This window comes from Phyllobates terribilis, unplaced genomic scaffold (genome assembly GCF_046119375.1).
Source record: "Phyllobates terribilis strain yellow unplaced genomic scaffold, ASM4611937v1 Scaffold_8__6_contigs__length_399053987, whole genome shotgun sequence".
NCBI lineage: Eukaryota > Metazoa > Chordata > Amphibia > Anura > Dendrobatidae > Phyllobates > Phyllobates terribilis.
The window spans coordinates 30834176-30856669 of record NW_027362768.1 but is presented as its reverse complement, the minus strand read 5'-3'; the positions used below and the strand labels follow the sequence as shown (position 1 = coordinate 30856669).

Here is a 22494-nt window from a genome sequence, read left to right as displayed (position 1 = left end):
CAGGCTCTGCTGAAGATTATCTGCTTAGGAGACAAACCACACACAGCTGCAGAGTTGTCGCATAAGAGTTATAACAGAGCAGGCAGACCTGGGTCTCTCACCGCTGAACCTACAGCCAGGCATGGCCATGTGTGACAATGGCCAGAACCTGATGACTGCTCTGAAGCTTGGAAACCTCGTACACATACCATGCCTGGCCCATGTGCTCAACTTAGTGGTTCAGCGGTTTCTCAAAATCTACCCTGATCTACTTGAGCGGCTTGTGAAAGTACGCCGCATTTGTGCCCTTTTCAGAAAGTCAGCTACAGCTTCTGCCGCCCTGACAGTGCTTCAGCAGTGTTTGCAGCTTCCAGCTCACCAACTGGTGTATGATGTCACCATGCGTTGGAACTCAATGTTGCAGATTGTTAAAGAAATGGTTTAGTTCAAGAATTTGCAAGAGTGACCTGTATACTCACTAAAAATTGGCTTGTAATCCTGTAATTATCATCTCTGTCTAAATCTGTCCAAGTGACTAACAACATCATCCCTATTCTCTAAATATCAATTCCAGGAAAAACTCCCCAAATGTCCCTGAGATTGAAATGTACCAAAAATGAGTGGTTAGCCAAGGTTGGCAGTTTCCCATAGATTCTATGTGTGTGAAAGGATGTATCCCTCACCTTTCATCACAGTGACCTGATAAGGGTTTGACAAGTAATTATTTTGACCCAAATGTCTGCCATGTGACATATGTTGTTTATGAAATTTTACCTAACCTTACCCCTCACAAAATGCTATAAAACCTTGGGGTATCTATTAATAAACAGAACATTCTTTTGAGACAGTCCTGAGTGATTCTTGTGAGTGGGGATGATGCAATAACTAGCATCACCATCCCACTTCTCTGTCTACTGAAATGCTTGCTGCTCACAATTAAAGAGGAGGCATTGCAGGCGGAGCAAGAAGAGATAGAGCAAGGAAATACACAAAATGATGCTACACAGCCCAGCCTCACCTCATTTCAACGTGGATTGGATGATAATGTGGAGGAGGAGGAACAGGAGCTTGTTTCCTGTGCTACAGATGGTACTACCCACACCACATTCATACCATCTGTTCAGCGTGGATGGCCTGAAGAGGGGGAGGACAAGCAGGAGGATGAGGAGGAGAACATGTACGGTTGTCCTCTTGGTGGGGACAGGGAAGTCTTGGCTGTTGGCAGTCTAGCATACATAGCTGAGTTTATGTTCCACTGCCTTTTGCGTGTCCCTCGTGTTGTACACATTTTAGGCAACAGTAATTACTGGTTTGTCAAACTTCTAGACCCACGCTACAAGGAGAACTTTCTATCTCTAATTCCCGTGGTAGACAGGTCTAATAAAATGTTGCAGTTCCAGAAGGCCTTTGTTGAAGAATTATTAAAAAAAAATCCAAGCTGACAATGCTGGTGGCAGAGGTCACAGTTCCTTTGACAACCAAGGAGTACAGGTGAGGAAGAGACAAACGAGATGCAGCAGAGGCAGGGGAATACTGTCAAAGGTCTGGGACAGATTTCTCAGACCCACCCAGCGCCCAAGCCCTGAGGCACGGGGTACTCTGACGAGGAGGGAAAGGGTTTGGAAGATGCTGAAGGAGTACCTTGCTGACCGTACCAGTGTCCTCCATAATTCCTCTGTGCCTTACAACTATTGGGTATCCAAGCTGGACACATGGCATGAACCGTCTCTCTATGCCTTGGAGGTCCTGACCTGCCCTAGCGTTTCGTCAGAGCAGGCTTTTAGTGCTGCCTGGGATATTATAACTGATGTCTGTCAACTGAAAATGCTGACAAGAACAAGATTGGATTGATGGATTGGGCCAGACTTCTCAACACCACCGAATGATAGCAGCAGAACATAAACTCAAATCCACTGTCTTTTTTTGGAGGGTCTTTTCCCATGCACCCTATACGCTTCAGGATTTCGTCTATTTTATGCCATCCTCCTCCTTATCCTTCTCCTCATCCTCCACCACCATTTCAACAGGGTAACCATCATGCAACACCCACATATTTTTTAAAGGTGTTTATGATGCTTGTAGGAACTATTTTTATAGAGCCCTACCTCTAACATTCTATATAATATATATGTATACCCCCCATGGGTAAACATTTTTCAGCCCATGCACTTAGTGCATGGGCATTACCATCTGAGGTATGTGGGACAGTCAATCGGTTTCCGAAACACTGATGACATCTTAATAATCTGGATTGAGTCTGAACAAGAACTTCTAAAATTCCATGACAAATTCAATATATTTCATCCCACCATAAACTTAACATTGGAGCACTCAAAAATGGAAATCAACTTTCTGGATACCACCATAAATATTCAAAATGGTTCAATCCAGACATCAGTGTATCGGAAACCAATTGACTGTCCCACATACCTCAGATGGGACAGCTTCCACCTGAAACACATTAAAAAGTCCATTGTTTACAGCCAGGCCCTTAGATATAATCGGATCTGTTCCAGTCCAACCGACATGGATGAAAACTTAAGCCATCTTAAAAAGACATTTTTAAACCAAGGCTACCACCCCACCTGCATTGATGACCAGATCATTAGAGCCACATGGATCTCTAGACGTAAATTACTTCAGTACAGAGAAAAAGAGAAAAATAATCGTGTACCTCTGGTGGTGACCTACAACCCACAGCTTGAGGTACTGAGAAAAACTGCTAAAAAACTTCACCACAATCCCACACAAGGATGACATGACTAAAAACAATATTCAAAGATCCTCCCTTGCTGTGCTACAGGCATCCTCCAAATTTAAGAAACATCATGATCCAAAGTTCAGTGCTCTCAGAAACACCAAGAGGAACTTTTCCTTGCAATGTGAAGAGCTGCAAAACCTGCACCCATGTAGAGACCCAAGACAGGATACAGATTCCCAACACACAGCAGGAATATAAGATTCCTGGGACATTTAGATGTTCCTCTTCCAATGTGGTGTACTTAATTCTGTGCACTATATGTCCTATTGGGGGGTCTCTATGTGGGAGAAAGAGGACAGAAACTGAGAGCAAGTGTGGCGCCTCTGAGGGTTCAGTCGCCACAGAGGTACTGCACCTCACCCAGAGGTGTGGTATCCCCTTCTCTCAGGTAAGGAGGGAGTGCTGTCTGGAACCCCAACACCTGCATCCAACACTACACTGGTCCAGGCCGGCTGGAAGGACAAGATGCAATGTGTTTTCCTGCTGAGCCCTGTCCCTGGCTGGAGTGGGGGGGAACCTAGAGGTAGGGGGAACCAGTAGTGGGTGTGGGTGGAGGAAGCAGTTTAGGGGAGCACTATAGAGTGAGGTATATAAAGGGAGGCCATCTTAGGGTGGCAGGACAGTAAGGTCAGTGAGTGAGAGTAGTCAGTCCGGGAGCAGAGTCTCTTTGGGAGCTCTGCTCCACAAGCAGGGCCCAGTGCTAGAGGCCCAGGAGGGGAGCAGAGGAGTAGGCTCCGATCTACAGAAGGGATCCCAGTGGGTACGGTGAGTGCAGGACAGCACCCGTACGCCCCGAATCTGTCAGAAGACAGAGGGATCGTAGGCCGCAAGAAGGGGACCGGCCCCTGGTCCAGCCGTGTTACTCCATGTCTTGGCTGGGAAAATCGGAGGCTTCTAGCTTTTATAGTCAGTCGCCGAAGCCCCATTCTAATCTCCGTGAGGGTCAAGCAGGTCCGGGAACTCCGACGAGACAGGAGGGACTTCAGAGCACCCGAGCGGGATTGAGAGTGGGAAGCGCAGGGCAGGAGGGAGAAAGACCCAGCGTGAAGACGGTCTAGCTAGGAACACAAGAAAGTGGGGTTCTGTCAGGTACTCCTAATCTGCCTGAGGAAGTGCTGAACCCCTGCCTGGTGAACGCAGCGCGACGTGGGAGGCTGACACCTGTACAGTGCACCAGTGGAACTGTCATAAGAACTGTGAGTAAAGACTCGGATCACTGCACCGCACTGCCTCCGTCCATTCTTTCATCTGCGCCATCCTTCCCTCCCTGCACTACAACGCCGAGCGCACCCCACACTACCTTCACTGCCCTGGAGCTAGCTCTACCTGTGGAGAACCACACTATCCCTGCTGCCGTAACACCAGCTCCAGAGGACTTCCCCGCAGCAGCGGCTCCCTTTAGCCGCATTCCACAGGTGGCGTCACAAACTTTCCAAATCCCCTATAAATATCCCCCTTTTTACTGACCGCCCTGGGTCACGGACCGGGCCAGCCACTGTGATATTCCCCATACCGGCATCCATAAGAGGCCCGGCTGCCGAGTACCCCATGGACCAGGGGGCGCGTCAGCCTTGGCGTCACGAACAGGATACGTGACCAGCCCGTTATCAGCGGGTATTGTGTGCCTAAGGAACTGCTTTTCTACATTGAATGTGGCGCCCGCCGTAGAAGAACGGGCGCCATTATGTGCACGATCAAAGACAACAATATGGAACCCCCCATCGTGGGCCGCGTCCCAGAGTGGCGCCAAAAGCATACCCTGCCCCTTGCAACTGTGACTGTCCGCATAGATGTGTCCGTCAAGGCAGGGAGGACGTCGCAAGGAGTGACCGACAGCAGATTGCCATGGGACTGCCCCCGAAAGAGGAGAGGAGGAGGAGGAGGAGAGAAGGAATGGAGACAGGGTGTGGTCTTAACCAGTCTAGACAGACCGCACCCGGCAGCCAGCATGGACGGATGCCAAGACCAAGCCTCCACCTCTGGCCTGCTGCAGTGGAAAGCGACCCCCCTCACCCTGGAGGGAGAAGCTGGAAAACTATCCCCGGAGGACGTGGAGTTCCTCCAGAGTGAAGTCCTGGAGCTGAGCCAACAAGTGGAATGGGCCCAGCAAGCAGCGGTCACCAAATAGAGGAGCGAGCTGCTAGAGAAGTTGGCAGCATGGTGGAGAGCAGCACCGGATGCCAGCAGCGGCACCCCAGCCCCGGCAGAGCCAGAGGAGCACCAGGAGGCCATATACAGCACAGGAGCTGGTAGGAAGAGTTCCCCTGCCCCGGGCGCTGCAAGCACCGACCTGCTCCTGGGTCTCCTTCACCAGCACTTCCCTTATTCCGCCTTGCCCTCTCTGGAGCAACTGCATTGCCCGGAGCCTCCACCCCCGGGCGCTGACCCTGAGGACCTTCCACTTAGTGCCCTCCCGGAACCTCCACTCCCGAGCGCCTAAGCCAGGGGCCTTCTACTTGATGCCCTCCTGGAGCCTCCACCTCCGGCACCCGAGTGGGTGTACAGCGTGCCGGCCTTCGACTGGTCCACCCGGTTCGAGGACCAGCAGCCGTGCCCGCTACTCCCGACACCAGCACCCACGGTTGCCTACTCCAGCGGAGAGGAGTTTTGCTGGGACAACCAGGGGGTGGCACCTGATGTGGTTCCCGCAGGAGACCCAGGCCGAAGCCCTGCGGAGGAAGGTATTCTGCAGGCAGGAGCTCCAGCAGCTGGAGAAGGAGCGGCGCGCTCGGTGGGCACGTTGCGAGCGTCTGGAGGCCTGGAACAAGGCCGCAAAGGCTCAAGAGCGTCAGGCGGAGTCAGCCCACCCCAGCCCCTGCAAAGAAGGACTCGTAGTGAAGTTCGACCTGAAGGCTGGGTGGGGCTTCATACGGGATCCTGACTTCGCGAGTGACATCTTCGTAAACCGGCGGGATGTTGAGCCCGAGCTGGAACAGGGCCATCCCGACCGGAATCTATACCCCGGTGACCAGTGGAACTGTCAAAAGAACTGTGAGTAAAGACTCAGATCACTGCACCGCACTGCCTCCGTCCATTCTTTCGTCTGCGCCATCCTTCCCTCCCTGCACTACGACGCCCAGCGCACACCACACTACCTTCACTGCCCTGGAGCTAGCTCTGCCTGTGGAGAGCCACACTATCCCTGCTGCCGTAACACCAGCTCCAGAGGACTGCCCCACAGCGGCGGCTCCCTTTAGCCGCATTCCACAGGTGGCGTCACGAACTTTCCAAATCCCCCATAAATATCCCCCTTTTTACTGACCGCCCGGGGTCACGGACCGGGCCAGCCACTGTGATATTCCCCATACCGGCATCCATAAGAGGCCCGGCTGCCGAGTACCCCACGGCCCAGGGGCGCGTCACAAGGATAAGGTCTCATCTCCACATGATTACAGACAAAAGAAAAACCCAAGTACCGGTGGCCAAACATTTCCATGGTCCAGGACACAACATTAAAAATTTGAAAGTTGTCATATTAAAAGACAACTTTAAATCACAAAAATATTGAAGTGCCTGGGAATATAAACTGATAAGGGTCTTTAATAGTGATGAGCGAGCACTAAAATGCTCGGGTGCTCGAAGCTCAGGTCGAGCACATTGGAATACATTGGAATACTCGGGTGCTCGATCCGAGCCATGAGCCCAATGTAAGTCTATGGGAAACTCGAGCATTTTTCTGGTGGCCCCCCCCCCGCCCCCAGAGGTCTGCAGAAGGTCAAAAATTGCCCAAATCGATGGGAACGGTGCTCAATTAAACATCAGGCAGGCAGAATATATAGGCAGACAGGCAGGCAGAGTATATAGGAGGGTGCATGAAAAACATAGCAGGGCACTTAGAACACACTAGTGCCCTCCAATTTTCATGCACCCGTCTCTTTAAAAAAGCTGGCCGGCAATTCATCAGCGGCAGACACCGGTACCCGACAATTTAGAACAGAAAGAATAGAGCATCACACATAGATTAGATGGATAGAAACATGTCAGTCACATATATAAGAAGTACAGTGACAGTGTTGGTTACTGTACTTGTTATTTAGTGTTAAAATAAAGGATTTATTAAAAAAAAATAATAGTGGTTTTGTCTCTTTAAAAAAGCCAGCCGGCAATTCATCAGCAGCATACACCAGTACCAGACAATTTAGAACAGAAAGAATAGAGCATCACACATAGATTAGATAGATAGAAACATGTCAGTCACATATATAATAAGTACAGTGATAGTGTTGATTACTGTACTTGTCATTTAGTGTTAAAATAAAGGATTTATTAAAAAAAAAAATTGGCGTGGGGTTCCCCGCAATTTTAGTCTTTAACGGAGGTTAAGCAGACGGCTGGGGCAGATGTTTGAATCCTGGGAAGGGGGTAATACCCACGGAGCTTCCCAGGCTACTATTATCAGCCCCCAGCTGAATACCTAGCCTTTACCAGCTATTAAAATGGGGGACCCCCCAAAAAATGATGTGGGGTCCCCCCTATTTTAATAGCTAGCAAAGGCTAGGCCGACAGCTGGGGGCTGATATTAATATTATTTTTTTCCAGGAAAAATCCATTTTAGCTTCCTTTTTGTATGTTTTATTTAAAAAAAAATTTTAGAAATACATTAATGCCAAAAAGAAAAAAACAGAAGGTATTGACCCCTTAAAAGATGATAATAACAAGATAATTGTAGAGGACAAAATATTAAACAGGCACTTTTGATCCATGTTCACAAATGTTCGAGGGATCTTTTAACAAGGCAAAAAAACAAAGTTGACCACCTGATATAACTAGTTTAAAACAAAAAGAGGTATGCCTGCATCTGAGCAAATTAAACATTGACAAATCCCCCGGCCGAGATGGTATTCATCCACAGATACTGAGGGAATTGAGCTCAGTAATTGACAAATTGCTGAATCTCATTTCTTAGACTCCCTTGTAGCAGGGGTAGTGCCACAGGATTGGAGAATAGCCGATGTGGTACCGATATTTAAGAAAGGTAAGAGGGTGGATCCAGGTAACTACCGTCCAGTAAGTCTGACATCGGTAGTGTGCAAAGTTTTTGAGGGCATCATAAGCGATGAGTTATATCGCACAAAATAATATAATATATGATAACCAGCACAGAGTCATGAAAAATAGATTGTGTCTAACTAACATACTGGGTTTCAATGAGGAGATAAGTACAAATCTGGATGTTGGTAATGCGGCTGATGTGATTTATCTGGACTTTGAAAAGGCATTTGATACTGTACCACATAACAGCCTTATACTGAAGCTACAGAAGCAAGGACTTGGGGGAACTATATGCAGATAGGTAAGGAATTGGCTAAATGATAGGAAACAAAGAGTCATCATAAATGGTACGTTCTCTAAATGGGATATAGTCAGCAGTGAGGTGCTGCAAGGATCTGTGGTAGGACCGATTCTTTTTAACCTCTTTATTAATGATCTTGTGCATGGGATTGAGAGAAAAGTGTCAGTCTTTGCCGATGACACCAAACTATGTAGGATATTAAAATCTGTTCTTGACATTACGATATGGCAGAACGATCTGGATAAGATGACTGAATGGGCAAACACTTAGCAGATGAGGTTTAAGGTAGATAAATGTAGAATAATGCACCTAGGAAGGAGTAATCCTGTTTCTGCATGTACATTAAATAGGAGTATACTCGGGATTACAGAACAGGAGAAGGACTTGGATATACTGGTTACAAGTAAGCTGAGCAGCATTACTCAATGTCAAGCAGCAGCCGCAAAAGCAAACAAGATTTTAGGTTGTTTAAAAAGAGAAATAAAATCCCGCAATCCCAACATATTGTTACCCCTTTATAAATCACTTGTGAGGCCACATCTGCAATATGGGATCCAGTTTTGGGCTCCACATTTTAAAAAGGATATTCAGAAGTTAGTCAGCTCAAAGCCGGGCAACTAGATTATTACAAGGGATGGAAGGCCTTTCATATGATGAGAGGTTGAAAAAGTTGAGCTTGTTTAGATAAGAAAAACTACCCCTCAGAGGGGATCTCATTTACATGTATAAATATATGTGTGGTCAGTACAAAGGACTGGCACATGACTTATTCCTTCCAAAGACCATACTAAGACCATACTAGGACCACACACAGGTGCACGAGGACACATGGACATGGATTTCTCTGGTATCCAGTACCGGAAATATCAGGACGTGTGAAAGAGACCTTAGGCAGAGACCTGTCAGTCACTTTTACGGACTCACAATAAAACATGCAAAACGAAACCAAAATGGATTTTTCTGGGAAATATGTTAAATAACATCCTATCCAGGGTAATGACTTGTATATAATGCAAAATAAATAACCAAAACCAATAAAGCTCCTCCACACCTTGGGCTATGTTCACACGTTGCATTTTTGATGCCTTTTTGCACTTTTGCATTGCTTTCAACCAAGACAAATGCATTCACTGGGAAATGTCATTTTAACATTTTACAGCCTTATCTGGCCATGTGCTGTGTGACACATCATCAGTGATCCTTGGCGCATGCAAAGATGCCTCCCACCATATAGTGCATACAGTGCTGAAAAGACATGGGAACAGCATGGGGAAGACCCCTGGAAACATCTCTGACTCCCAGGTCACTGCCTAAAAGTGTGCCCATCATAAGTGATCCTTGGCGAATGCGAAGATGCTTCCCGCCATGCTCCTGTCATTGCAGACTTGCAACAATCACTGTCCACGTCCTTGTCCCAGTGCAGCATTCAGTTGTCCCTACCCCATTCCTTGGAATGCAAGTGCAAGTATGCAGCGAGCCACCACTATTTGTCCCGGTGTCATCTCCGCCTTCCACAAGCATGGGTCCCACAACATTACCCGTGCCCTCCCCAGGGCACTTAGGTGGGAAGTACCGCCTAACCTCAAACAAGTGGACAGGTGAATGTGGCCAGGGATGGTACGGAGCCAGTCCACATTAAAAATGCAGCCATACAGTGTCCGGGAACCTTCCCAAACACATTTCTTAGCCAGGGCTGCTTCTCTGCAGGGTTGGACGGGCCCACCAGAGAATCCTCAAGTGGGCCCTGGCTTCTCCATCAGGAGAGTTCATGATAGGCGCAAACTTTGGAGCTGCTATGGGGCTCTTGAGCGGGGGAAAAAGGAGGGCACTCAGAATCAAATACTCTGTTGAGCCCAATGTATTTTAGTCTGACACTGCTTCTCAGTGACAGTTGTATTTCACCACAGCCATATTCTTTAGCTCGGTGAAAGGACTGGCATAGAGGAAAACCGTATCTACTCTGGGTGTCATTTTCCCAGGAAGTCCTCTAATGCAGCTTGTTGCATAAGCAATGGCAGCCCATCCAACATCAGCTCGCATTTATTGGTGGTGCTTTGGCACACAAACATCTTTCTTTGTGCCTCTAATTTCATGACTACAGAGTTGGGCAATGGCCTGATCTGCAGTGCGGTTTGAGAAATAACATGCATACGCACATCCAAAACAGGAGAATGTGGCCAGGGACGGTACGGAGCCAGTCTACATTAAAAATGCAGCCATAGAGTGTCCGGGATCCTTCCCAAACACATTTCTTAGCCAGGGCTGCTTCTCGGCAGGGTTGGACGGTCCCACCAGAGAATCTTTGGGTGGGCCCTAGCTTCTCCATGAGGAGAGTTCATGATAGACGCAAACTTTGCATCAGCTATAGGGCTCTTGAGCAGGGGAGAAAGTTGAGCCCCCAGAATCAAATCCTCTGGTGCGCCCAATGTTTTTCAGTTTGAAACTGCTTCTCAGTGGGAGTTTTATTTCACCACAGCCATATTCTTTAGCTCAGTGAAAGGACTGGCATAGAGGGAAATCGTGTCTACACCGGCTGTCATTTCTCCATCACCAACAGGTTTCGCCCATTGTCACACACGACTATGCCTGGCTGTATGTTCAGCGGTGAGAGCCACAGATCAGGCTGCTGTGTTACAGCTTTCAACAACTCTGCAGCGGTGGGTGGTTTGTCACCTAGCATTACGCATGTTGTCTTCAGCACAGTCTGTTGACGCTTGGCCAAGGCAGTGCTTCTGTGCTTTCAGCTTGTGACTGATGTGGTCATTTTGGAGATGAAGGCTGAACTGGAGGAGGAGGTGCAGGAGCTGAACAATGTGATTACATTGAGGTTACATTGGCGAGTCTGGTTTTTATACTAAACGAAGATCCTACTGTGTTTTTATTTTTTACGTTATTTTTTTTAAGACAAATGCATTCACCGGGAAATGTCATTTTAACATTTTACAACCTAATCTGGCCATGTAGGGTGTGACACATCATCAAACACATCCTGTTTCATTTATGATGGAGGGAATCTGAAAGCCACAAAGCCTTTTTTTATAGGGTCATCAGGCGGCCCTTACTATTATTAAAGGGCCAGCAGTCGGCCCTCGCTATTGTTAGAGAGCCATCAGCCGGCTATGCTTTGTTGTTCCCTTTATTAACGAGTGGGTCTCCTATACTGTTATTGCGTATGCAGTGACTGCAAGGGCTGACAAAAATTTGGACGCACGTAACCCAATATCCCTTTGAAAGAGACATAGAGGAGGGTCTCAGTAAAAAAAATGTTCCCATTATAAAGGAGCGGGTCTCCTATAGTGGTAATGCCCATGCTGTGACTGCAAGGGCTGCCAAAATTTGGGAAAAACTCCATTAACAATTTAAAGACACATAGAGCTGGGCCACTGTAACGACATGTTCCCAGAAAAGGAGAGGGTCATTTTGCAAACAACTCCTGTGTGGATGATCCCAAAGGGCAAAGTTAAAATATTGCATAGAAATATTAAATCCCGTGTTGTTCCAGCACCAATGCCCTGGTAATCTCTGAAAGTCTTGGCACTTGGTTGTTGTATTCTTATAGATGTACTTTAAGGGGTGGTCTGAAACTAACTTTATTTTAATACTAATTATCTGTCTATTTAATGAAATAATCTAATCTCTTTAATTAGAAATTTCTTATCATTCCTCACTACACTAACTTTATTTTTTTACCTACTTCCTGTTTAGGGATGCTTTGTTTGAAAACCCCCAGTGCATGCTGGAATACTCAAACGAGACATCATTAGTGGGTAGAGGTTGTGGTCACTGCTGCAGCCGCTTCCCCTTCCTAAAAGGAAGCATCATCAGTGCCGTTCGTTTGGGGGCTTGGCTAGTCCCTGCTATACTGACCATGCAATGGTTGTCAATTCTGACATATGCTCAGTAGCATCTTCTCACTGTACAATATTCTTTTTAATGCACAGTAACTGTGCGCTAACTCACCAGCTCTGATGAAAAGTGACAAACCAGCAAGAGAGTGCACTGTCAGTGCTCATTGTAAGGAGATTACCTGGTGAGCAGAGCCGGCGAGTAAGTACACTGTCACTGTGCAGATTGCACAGTGATAAGATCCTACTGAATATACATCAGAATTGACAATCAATGCATGCTCAGAAGAGCCGGGACTAGTTCAGCCACTGAAATGGACGTCACTGATGGCACTTCATTTCAGGGTGTGGGCAGAGACTGTAGCTGTGACTGCAGCCTGTGCCCTAAGATGACGTCTGGTTTGACTATTCCAGCATGCACTGGGTGTTCTCAAATGAAGTGTCATCAAACAGGAAGCAAGTATAAAATGAAGCCGTTATAGCACATTGCAATCTCTGCAGTTGATGCCTTCACACATAACTAATCCTAGCCATAGATGCCCCTGACATACAGGTTTGTTTTAGGAAGAAATAGACATTTTTAGCTGAAGGAAAATAACAATATCACAATATTTATATTTAACAACTGACGGATAAAAAATGTATCTTTTCTTGTATTAGAAATTGGGAGGAATCTGTGCAAATACAAAATATGGAAATGTACTGATAAAGAATCCAGAATCTCCCACGTAATGTCACTTGATTGTTATTGCATATCATTACATATTACATACATCATTTTAAGACATAAATGCTTTTTTGTCATGTGACTCAAGCCGACATCCCAATCCAAATGTTTATTGCATATAGATGATTTATTGTTAACTAAATAATTTGACTTAATGCGTCCCTGCATGGAGGGAGAAAGGGACACCATGCAGGGACGCCTGCTTACTCACTGCCTGGCCTCCGGTGTGGTCCCTGCGTATGTCTTCCTCCCTCCTCTGTGCATGCCGCACTGTGCTCCAGTGACATGCGTGATACGTGTGCGCACGCTCCCCTGCTCTTAAAGGAGCAGCACACGCATATGGCAAAATGCCCCCAGCTGACAGCTGGAAGTCATTCCGTTAAAGTAATCGCCTGCAAGGTGTCTCGCAGACAATAGCTGGGAGACATCTTGTATAAAAGGCACCCTCCCCAATAGGGAGATGCCTGAGCAACCCCTATAGTTATGTTAATTGGTTTGGTGAGCAATTGTATGTTGCCAAGTCCCCCGTCCCTAGTCTGTTAAACTCTTACCTGTATCCTGTGTCCCTTTCAGTATAATTTGTCCGTGTTCCTGTGCCTGCCTCGGTAGTGTCTGTATCCTGAAACCACATCAGCGGTACCTGTCAGCTACCCTGGGGACTGAGTGCCCAGGCCTGAACTCTCAACCTGCAATTATATTTGCTGTATCTGTACCCCTTGGTCACATCGGCTGTATCAGAACTGTTACCCGAGACTAGTGTGTCTGAACCTGTCCCAGTGGCCGTTCTATCTGAACCCTTCCCAAATGGCCGTCCTGACCTGTCTAAACTTTGTTTACCCTTGGGGTCAGCTGGCACTGCCTGATACGCCCTGGAGTGGCACCTGGCAGCTACCTACCACACAAGCCTCACCTCACCACTAGAGACTCCAGCAAACACCAAAGTAGCTGCTTACTTACTGCCTTCCAATGTAAGTCCGGTCTGTGGCACAGTGGATCCACAAATTACGTCCGCCACCTTGGAGCGTAACACATGATATGTAGAGTAAAGCTATATTGGAAGAAATACATTTCTACTAAAAGTACAGGACATAGGTTTGGAGCATACATGCTGAGTGAGTTCAAGTCTTGATAGTATATGGCTTAGAAATGCATATATAGGAAAGTGGATAAAACTCAAAAAATAATTCATAGTTGCCCTAATTGTGTTATATATTTCCTTATATTTTCACCCCAGTGGATTATTATAGATTTTTACAGATTGTTATAGTAGTAATTATTATGTCTTAAACAAAGCTGTAGGTGTCACTCTGCTGTGATGATCCTTGAGTTATAGAATGTGGACCAAAAAATTTGCCTTATGGAATTAAGGCATCGATGACCTACTCTGTCCATGATCCACTACTAGACCTATCAGTAGAGATGAGCAGTGTTCGACTAGAACTGTTCGCCAATCTCAAATTCGAGCTGTTTTGGGCGGTGTTTGAGTCGTTCGACGAACACGAACGATTTGCAAAAAATTCGGCTGTTCGAGGTTATGTTCGATAACTGTTCGTGCACCAAAAGCGTGTTCTGCATGTCTGGCGCTATTTAGAGCACCAATCATGCAGGGATTGTCTGCCACTTACTGTAATGCAGTAAATTATATCATCGCACACTCAGAGGTTCAAATGCAGTGTTCGTTTATTAATGAGGCATAACATCAAACCAAATAGTTGTAGTTGCGACAGTGATTGGCGACTGAAGACGTTTCGGCCTCATCCAGGCCTTATTCATTGAGTCGCGCTACTTATATAGGTTTAGATGCAGGTATGTGCCGACAGAGGTAAAGATAGAGATCTTTTTAATGGTGCTCTTGTATCACGTGTTCCACAATCTATAAGAGATTAATTTGCTGGTGTGATATGACACGTCTGTGTCTTGGTACAGTGCTGGTGTCCCAGATATGGCAGGGAGAGGAGAGGAGGGCCGGTATAGCCGTTTCTCTGTATTGTTATTTGTGCACCATGGGAGGCTTGTTCCTGTATGCTGTCTGTTGTGGTGTGGGGCTCCCAGGTATGGCCCTTCCTCCACAGGCCATACCTGGGAGCCCCACACCACCACAGACAACAAACAGGAACAAGCCTCCCATGGTGCACAAATAACAATACAGAGAAACGGCTATAACGCCCCTCCTCTCCTCTCCCTGCCATATCTGGGACACCAGCACTGTACCAAGACACAGACGTGTCATATCACACCAGCAAATTAATCTCTTATAGATTGTGGAACACGTGATACAAGAGCACCATTAAAAAGATCTCTATCTTTACCTCTGTCGGCACATACCTGCATCTAAACCTATATAAGTAGCGCGACTCAATGAATAAGGCCTGGATGAGGCCGAAACGTCTTCAGTCGCCAATCACTGTCGCAACCACAACTATTTGGTTTGATGTTATGCCTCATTAATAAACGAACACTGCATTTGAACCTCTGAGTGTGCGATGATATAATTTACTGTACGTATTGGGCACAACGTGTCCCTTCATCAGCACCTCCCTCTTTCTGACGAGAGTGCACGCTAACTATCTATTCTACAACTTACTGTAATGCTACAGCCATGGTGGTTGTGGCATTACAGTGGTTGCCCAAATCGATTGGAACAGTGCTCACAGTGAAACATGAAAAGCCGGCAATTCAGCAGCGGCATACACCTGTACCCGACAATTTAGAACAGAAAGAATAGAGTATCACTCATAGATTAGATAGATAGAAACATGTCAGTCACATATATAATAAGTACAGTGACGGTGTTGGTTACTGTACTTGTCATTTAGTGTTAAAGGATTTATTAAAAAAAATAATAGTGTTTTCATGCACCTTCTCTTTAAAAAAGTCGGCTGGCAATTCAGCATCGGTACCCGACAATTTATAACAGAAACAATAGAGCATCACACATAGATTAGATAGATAGAAACATGTCAGTCACATATATAAGAAGTACAGTGATAGTGTTGATTACTGTACTTGTCATTTAGTGTTAAAATAAAGGATGTATTAAAAAAAAATTGGCGTGGGGTTCCCAGTAATTTTAGTCTCTAGCGGAGGTTAAGCAGATGGCTGGGGCAGATGTTTGAAGCCTGGGAAGGGGTTAATACCCACAGAGCTTCCCAGGCTACTAATATCATCCCCCAGATGAATACCTAGCCTTTACTAGCTATTAAAATGGGGGACCCCCAAAAGAATGACGTGGGGTCCCCCCTATTTTAATAGCTAGCAAAGGCTAGGCAGACAGCTGGGGGCTGATATTAATAGCCCAGGAAGGGTGCCATGAATATTGCCCCCCTCCCAGGCTAGAAAAAACAGCCGTCAGCCGCCCTAGAAATGGCGCATCCATAGGATGTGCCAATTCTGGCACTTAGCCTCGCTCTTCCCACTGCCCTGTAGCGGTGGCTGTGGGGTAATAGGGCTGAGGTTGATGTCAGCTTATAATGCCAGCTGACATCAAGTCCAGGTTAGTAATGGAGAGGCGTCTATAAGACACCCCCATTGCTAACCCCATAGTCAAAGTTAAAAAAAAAACACAAACACCCAGAATAAAGTCCTTTAATTCAAATAAAGACACAATTATTTATTGTTCTAAATTAAACCATACTTACGATCACGCCCATTCCAGCTGAAGCCAATGATCTCCTGTAATAAAAGTAAAATAATAAAGTAACATCATCCTTACCTTTCCATGGTTCCCACGACAGCTTCAGCTCTGCTACATTCACATGACAGGCTGGATCGCAGCAGAAAGCTGCCATCCAGCTTGCCATGCCGCAGACACTGAGAAGCGTAGGCATGCTTCCGCTCCTCAGTGTCTCGCTGTGACGGCATAAAGATGAGCCGAGGTCATGTCCAATTAACTCAGCTCACCTCATGCACGTCACTGACAGCGTGTGAAAATTCTCCTGCGCATGCAGTGAGTGCAGGAGAATTTTCCCACGCTGGCAGTGACGTGCATGAGGTGAGCTCATGTCCAATGAACTCAACTCACCTCATGCACGTCACTGACAGCGTGGGAAAATACTCAGCGCTCAGCGCTTCAGCAGGAGAATTCTCCCACGCTGGGATGGCATTGAGATGACAGGCTGGATGGCTGCTAAGCGCTGCCATCCAGCATGCCATCCTTCATAGACACTGCAGAGTGCAGGCATGCTTGCGCACTGCAGTGTCTCTGAAGGATGACAAGCTGGATGGCAGCACTCAGCTGTGATCCAGCCTGTCATCTCAATGCCATGCCAGCATGGGAGAATTCTCCTGCTGAAGCGCTGAGCGCTGAGAATTTTCCCACGCTGTTAGTGAAATGCATGAGGTGAGCTGAGTTCATTGGACATGAGCTCACCTCACGCACGTCACTGACAGCGTGGGAAAATTCTCCTGCACTCACCGCATGCGCAGGAGAATTTTCCCACGCTGTCAGTGACGTGCATGAGGTGAGCTGAGTTCATTGGACATGACCTCTGCTCATCTTTATGCCATCACAGCGAGACACTGAGGAGCGCAAGCATGCCTGCGCTTCTCAGTGTCTGCCACATGGCAAGCTGGATGGCAGCGTTCTGCTGCGGTTCAGCCTGTCATGTGAATGTAGCAGAGCTGAAGCTGTCGTGGGAACCATGGAAAGGTAAGGATGATGTTGCTTTATTATTTTACTTTTATTGCAGAAAACATTGGCTTCAGCTGGAATGGGCGTGACGGTAAGTATTGTTTAATTTAGAACAATAAAGAATTGTGTGTTTATTTCAATTAAAGGACTTTATTCTGGGTGTTTGTGTTTTTTTTAACTTTGACTATGGGGATAGTAATGGGGGTGTCTTATAGACGCCTCTCCATTACTAACCTGGGCTTGATGTCAGCTGGCATTATAAGCTGACATCAACCCCAGCCCTATTACCCCACTGCCACCGCTACAGGACAGTGGGAAGAGCGAGGCTAAGTGCCAGAATTGGCGCATCCTATGGATGCGCCATTTCTGGGGCGGCTGACGGCTAGTGTTTCTAGCCTGGGAGGGGGCCAATATTCATGGCACCCTTCCTGGGCTATTAATATCAGCCCCCAGCTGTCTGCCTAGCCTTTGCTAGCTATTAAAATAGGGGGGAGCCCACATCATTTTTTTGGGGGTACCCCATTTTAATAGCTAGTAAAGGCTAGGTATTCAGCTGGGGGATGATATTAGTAGCCTGGGAAGCTCTGTGGGTATTACCCCCTTCCCAGGCTTCAAACATCTGCCCCAGCCATCTGCTTAACCTCCACTAGAGACTAAAATTACGGGGAACCCCACGCCAATTTTTTTTTTAATAAATCCTTTATTTTAACACTAAATGGCAAGTACAGTAATCAACACTATCACTGTACTTCTTATATATGTGACTGACATGTTTCTATCTATCTAATCTATGTGTGATGCTCTATTCTTTCTGTTATAAGTTGTCGGGTACCGATACTGAATTGCTGGCCGACTTTTTTAAAGAGACGGTGCATGAAAACACTATTATTTTTTTTAATAAATCCTTTAACACTAAATGACAAGTACAGTAATCAACACTGTCACTGTACTTCTTATATATGTGACTGACATGTTTCTATCTATCTAATCTATGTGTGATGCTCTATTCCTTCTTGTCTAAATTGTCGGGTACAGGTGTATGCCGCTGCTGAATTGCCGGCCGGCTTTTTTAAAGATAGTGTCTTCTGAGCAGTTTGTCAGCTTTTGGACACCTTTGAAGGTGTTTTCTATGTGTTTCTTTGTGTTTTTGTTTGCCTGCCATTGGTTTTAACGGTGTTCGACGGTGTTCTAAGGTGTTCGACGAACAGTTCCACGAACATCATGCTGTTCGACGATCCGAACCGAACCCGAACACTACGGGGGTGGCTCAACACTACCTATCAGAGATCTGCAAGTTTATAGAATGTAGAGATAGAATTATTAGGCGATGTGCATTTGTTTTTTGGCAGTAATACGATTTCAAGTTGTCCTTATATCTTTGTGCCAAAACTTACAACTTTATTTTCAAGCTGCTTTAAGCATTTTCCAAAATTATGAAAGCGTTTAGAGGGAGGGAGTGAGAGACAACTCATAGTCAGATAAAATTTACTCCTGAGTTGTTATATTTGTTATATTATATATGTTAAATTATAGTTTGATTCCAAATCTGTTTACAGCATGTGCAGATCTGGTTTTCTGGCACACTGACTGGCCAAAATACCTATATATCCATTTGTCGTATTTTATTACCGTATGTTTTGCACTAAGAATCTTCATATTCTGTATATTCTGCATTGTGTTTCTGGCATGATCATGATCAGATGGAATAAAGTACTATGCAGTCATACAGGCCTTATATTTTAATGTTTTTTTTTATTATTATTTTAGATCTTCAGGACCAGCAGATGCAAGTTCCCAAAAAAGCAGGTGTGTATAGTTCAATCTTTGGACTTGCTAGAAAACAGTATAACAATTTTTACATTGGTCCATGAATTTCTTAATTAGTGGGATATTTTGACCAAAAGCATTCATGGTATATCTGTATAATAAGGGGAGACACTAGAACTCCAATTTTATTAACACAAGGAAGGCAGCAGTGGCTGAAAAAAAAGAATAGCTGGGGAGAGCTGATTGGACAAGTGGGAATTTTGGAAATAAATGAGGAAGTGCTTTACCAAATTCCTCCTAAAATCATAGGTCTCAGACTTCTCAAAGGACAATATATACACAATTTAAAAAAAATCAGCATGGTGTACTACATCTAAAAATATAGTGTTTGCTGATTTTACATATTGTACCAATTGTTACAGGAACATTTTTTGTTTTGACTAGAGCCCACTATCATCCTGCCCTTAGCTTTTCATATGGTTGAAGGCTGTTTACATTATTTTTCCTAACATTTGGTTCATTTCTGTTTTTCCAGCTTTTTCAGTAATGAAGTCATGTGACAGGCCTCCTCAAATACCAAATGGAGACATCTCAACAACTGTGAAAGACACCTACGAATCAGGTTCATCAGTGATATACAAGTGTCAGAAGTTCTTTACAATTCAGGGTAAAAAAAAAATCCAATGTCAAAATGGAATATGGGACCAACCACCATTTTGTCTTGGTATGTACGTCAAGTGCTTTCTTTTGTATACTGATAGTGTTTATTGGAAATAAATGTTATTATAGATAGTGATGGGTGAGCACTAGAGATGAGCGGTGTTCGACTAGAACTGTTCGCCAATCTCAAATTCGAGCTGTTTTGGGCGGTGTTCGAGTCGTTCGACAAACGCAAACTATTTCCAAAAAATTCGGCTGTTTGAGGTTATGTTCGATAACTGTTCGTGCACCAAAAGCGTAACTGGATTTTTTCACATCATGCAGGGATTGTCTGCCACTCACTGTAATGCCACAGCCATGGTGGTTGTGGCATTACAGTGGTTGTCCAAATCGATGGGAACAGTGCTCACAGTGAAACATGAAAAGCCGGCAATTCAGCAGCGGCATACACCGGTACCCGACAATTTAGAACAGAAAGAATAGAGCATCACACATAGATTAGATAGATAGAAACATGTCAGTCACATAATATAAGAAGTACAGTGACAGTGTTGGTTACTGTACTTGTCATTTAGTGTTAAAATAAAGGATTTATAAAAAAAAAAATAATAGTGTTTTCATGCACCGTCTCTTTAAAAAAGCCAGCCTGCAATTCAGCATCGGTATCCGACAATTTAGAACAGAAAGAATAGAGCATCACACATAGATTAGATAGATAGAAACATGTCAGTCACATATATAATAAGTACAGTGATAGTGTTGATTACTGTACTTGTCATTTAGTGTTAAAATAAAGGATTTATTTAAAAAAAAATTGGCGTGGGGTTCCCCGTAATTTTAGTCTCTAGCGGAGGTTAAGCAGACGGCTGGGGCAGATGTTTGAAGCCTGGGAAGGGGGTAATACCCACGGCACTTCCCAGGCTACTAATATCATCCCCAGCTGAATACCTTGCCTTTACCAGCTATTAAAATGGGGGACCCCCAAAAAAATTATGTGGGGTCCCCCATATTTTAATAGCTAGCAAAGGCTAGGCAGACAGCTAGGGGCTGATATTAATAGCCCAGGAAGGGTGCCATGAATATTGGCCCCCTCCCAGGCTAGAAAAACTAGCCGTCAGCCGCCCCAGAAATGGCGCATCCATAGGATGCGCCAAATCTGGCACTTAGCCTCGCTCTTCCCACTGCCCTGTAGCGGTGGCAGTGGGGTAATAGGGTTGGGGTTGATGTCAGCTTATAATGCCAGCTGACATCAAGCCCAGGTAAGTAATAGAGAGGCGTCTATAAGACACTCCCATTACTAACCTCATAGACAAAGTTAAAAAAACACAACACCCAGAATAAAGTCCTTTAATTGAAATAAACAGATAATTGTTTAATGTTCGAAATTAAACCATACTTACCGTCACGCCCATTCCAGCTGAAGTAAAATAATAAACCAACCTCATCCTTACCTTTCCATGGTTCCCAGGACGGATTCACCTCTGCTACATTGACATGACAGGCTGGATCGCAACAGAAAGCTGCCATCCAGCTTGCCATGCCGCAGACACTGAGAAGCGCAGGCATGCTTGCTCTCCTCAGTGTCTGGCTGTGATGGCATCCAGATGAGTCGAGTTCATGTCCAATGAACTCAGCTCACCTTATGCACGTCACTGACAGAGTGGGAGAATTCTCCTGCGCTTGCCGTGAGCGCAGGAGAATTCTCTCACACTCACCGCATACGCAGGAGAATTCTCCCACGCTGTCAGTGACATGCATGAGGTGAGCTGAGTTCATTGGACATGAACTCGGCTCATCTGGATGCCGTCACAATGAGACACTGAGGAGCGCAAGCATGCCTGCGCTTCTCAGTGTCTGCGGCATGGCAAGCTGGATGGCAGCTTTCTGCTGCGATCCAGCCTGTCATGTGAATGTAGCAGACCTGGAGCCGTCCTGGGAACCATGGAAAGGTAAGGATGAGGTTGGTTTATTATTTTACTTCAGCTGGAATGGGCGTGACGGTAAGTATGGTTTAATTTAGAACATTAATGAATTGTGTGTTTATTTCAATTGAAGGACTTTATTCTGGGTGTTTGTGTTTTTTTTTTACTTTGACTATGGGGTTAGTAATGGGGGTGTCTTATAGACGCCTCTCCATTACTAACCTGGGCTTGATGTCAGCTGGCATTATAAGCTGACATCAACCCCAACCCTATTACCCCACTGCCACCACTACAGGGCAGTGGGAAGAGCGAGGCTAAGTGCCAGAAATGGATGCGCCATATCTGGGGAGGTTGACGGCTGATGTTGCTAGTCTGGGAGGGGGCCAATATTCATGGCACCTTTCCTAGGCTATTAATATCAGCCCCCAGCTGTCTGCCTAGCCTTTGCTAGCTATTAAAATAGGGGGGACCCCATGTGATTTTTTTTGGGAGTCCCCCATTTTAATAGCTAGTAAAGGCTAGGTATTCAGCTGGGGGCTGACATTAGTAGCTTGTGAATCTCCGTGGGTATTACCCCCTTCCCAGGCTTCAAACATCTGCTCCAGCCATCTGCTTAATCTCCGCTAGAGACTAAAATCACGGGGAACCCCACGCCAATTTTTTTTTAATAAATCCTTTATTTTAACACTAAATGACAAGTACAGTAATCAACACTATCACTGTACTTATTATATATGTGACTGACATGTTACTATCTATCTAAACTATGTGTGATGCTCTATTCTTTCTGTTCTAAATTGTCGGGTACCGATGCTAAATTGCCGGCCGGCTTTTTTAAAGAGACGGGTGCATGAAAACACTATTATTTTTTTTTTTAATTAATCCTTTAACACTAAATGGCAAGTACAGT

General features: G+C 45.6%; 1 protein-coding gene across 3 annotated transcripts in view; it reads left to right on the top strand.

Annotated features, from left to right (window-relative positions):
- LOC141156680 (complement factor H-related protein 1-like) overlaps window positions 1–22494 on the top strand; it is a 494422-nt gene that overhangs the window by 370646 nt on the left and 101282 nt on the right. For all 3 annotated transcript variants that reach the window (XM_073642923.1, XM_073642922.1, XM_073642920.1), the window contains 2 exons: window positions 19003–19041; window positions 19538–19726. In XM_073642923.1, coding sequence (XP_073499024.1) covers window positions 19003–19041; window positions 19538–19726 — 228 coding nt within the window. The remainder of the gene's footprint in view (window positions 1–19002; window positions 19042–19537; window positions 19727–22494) is intronic.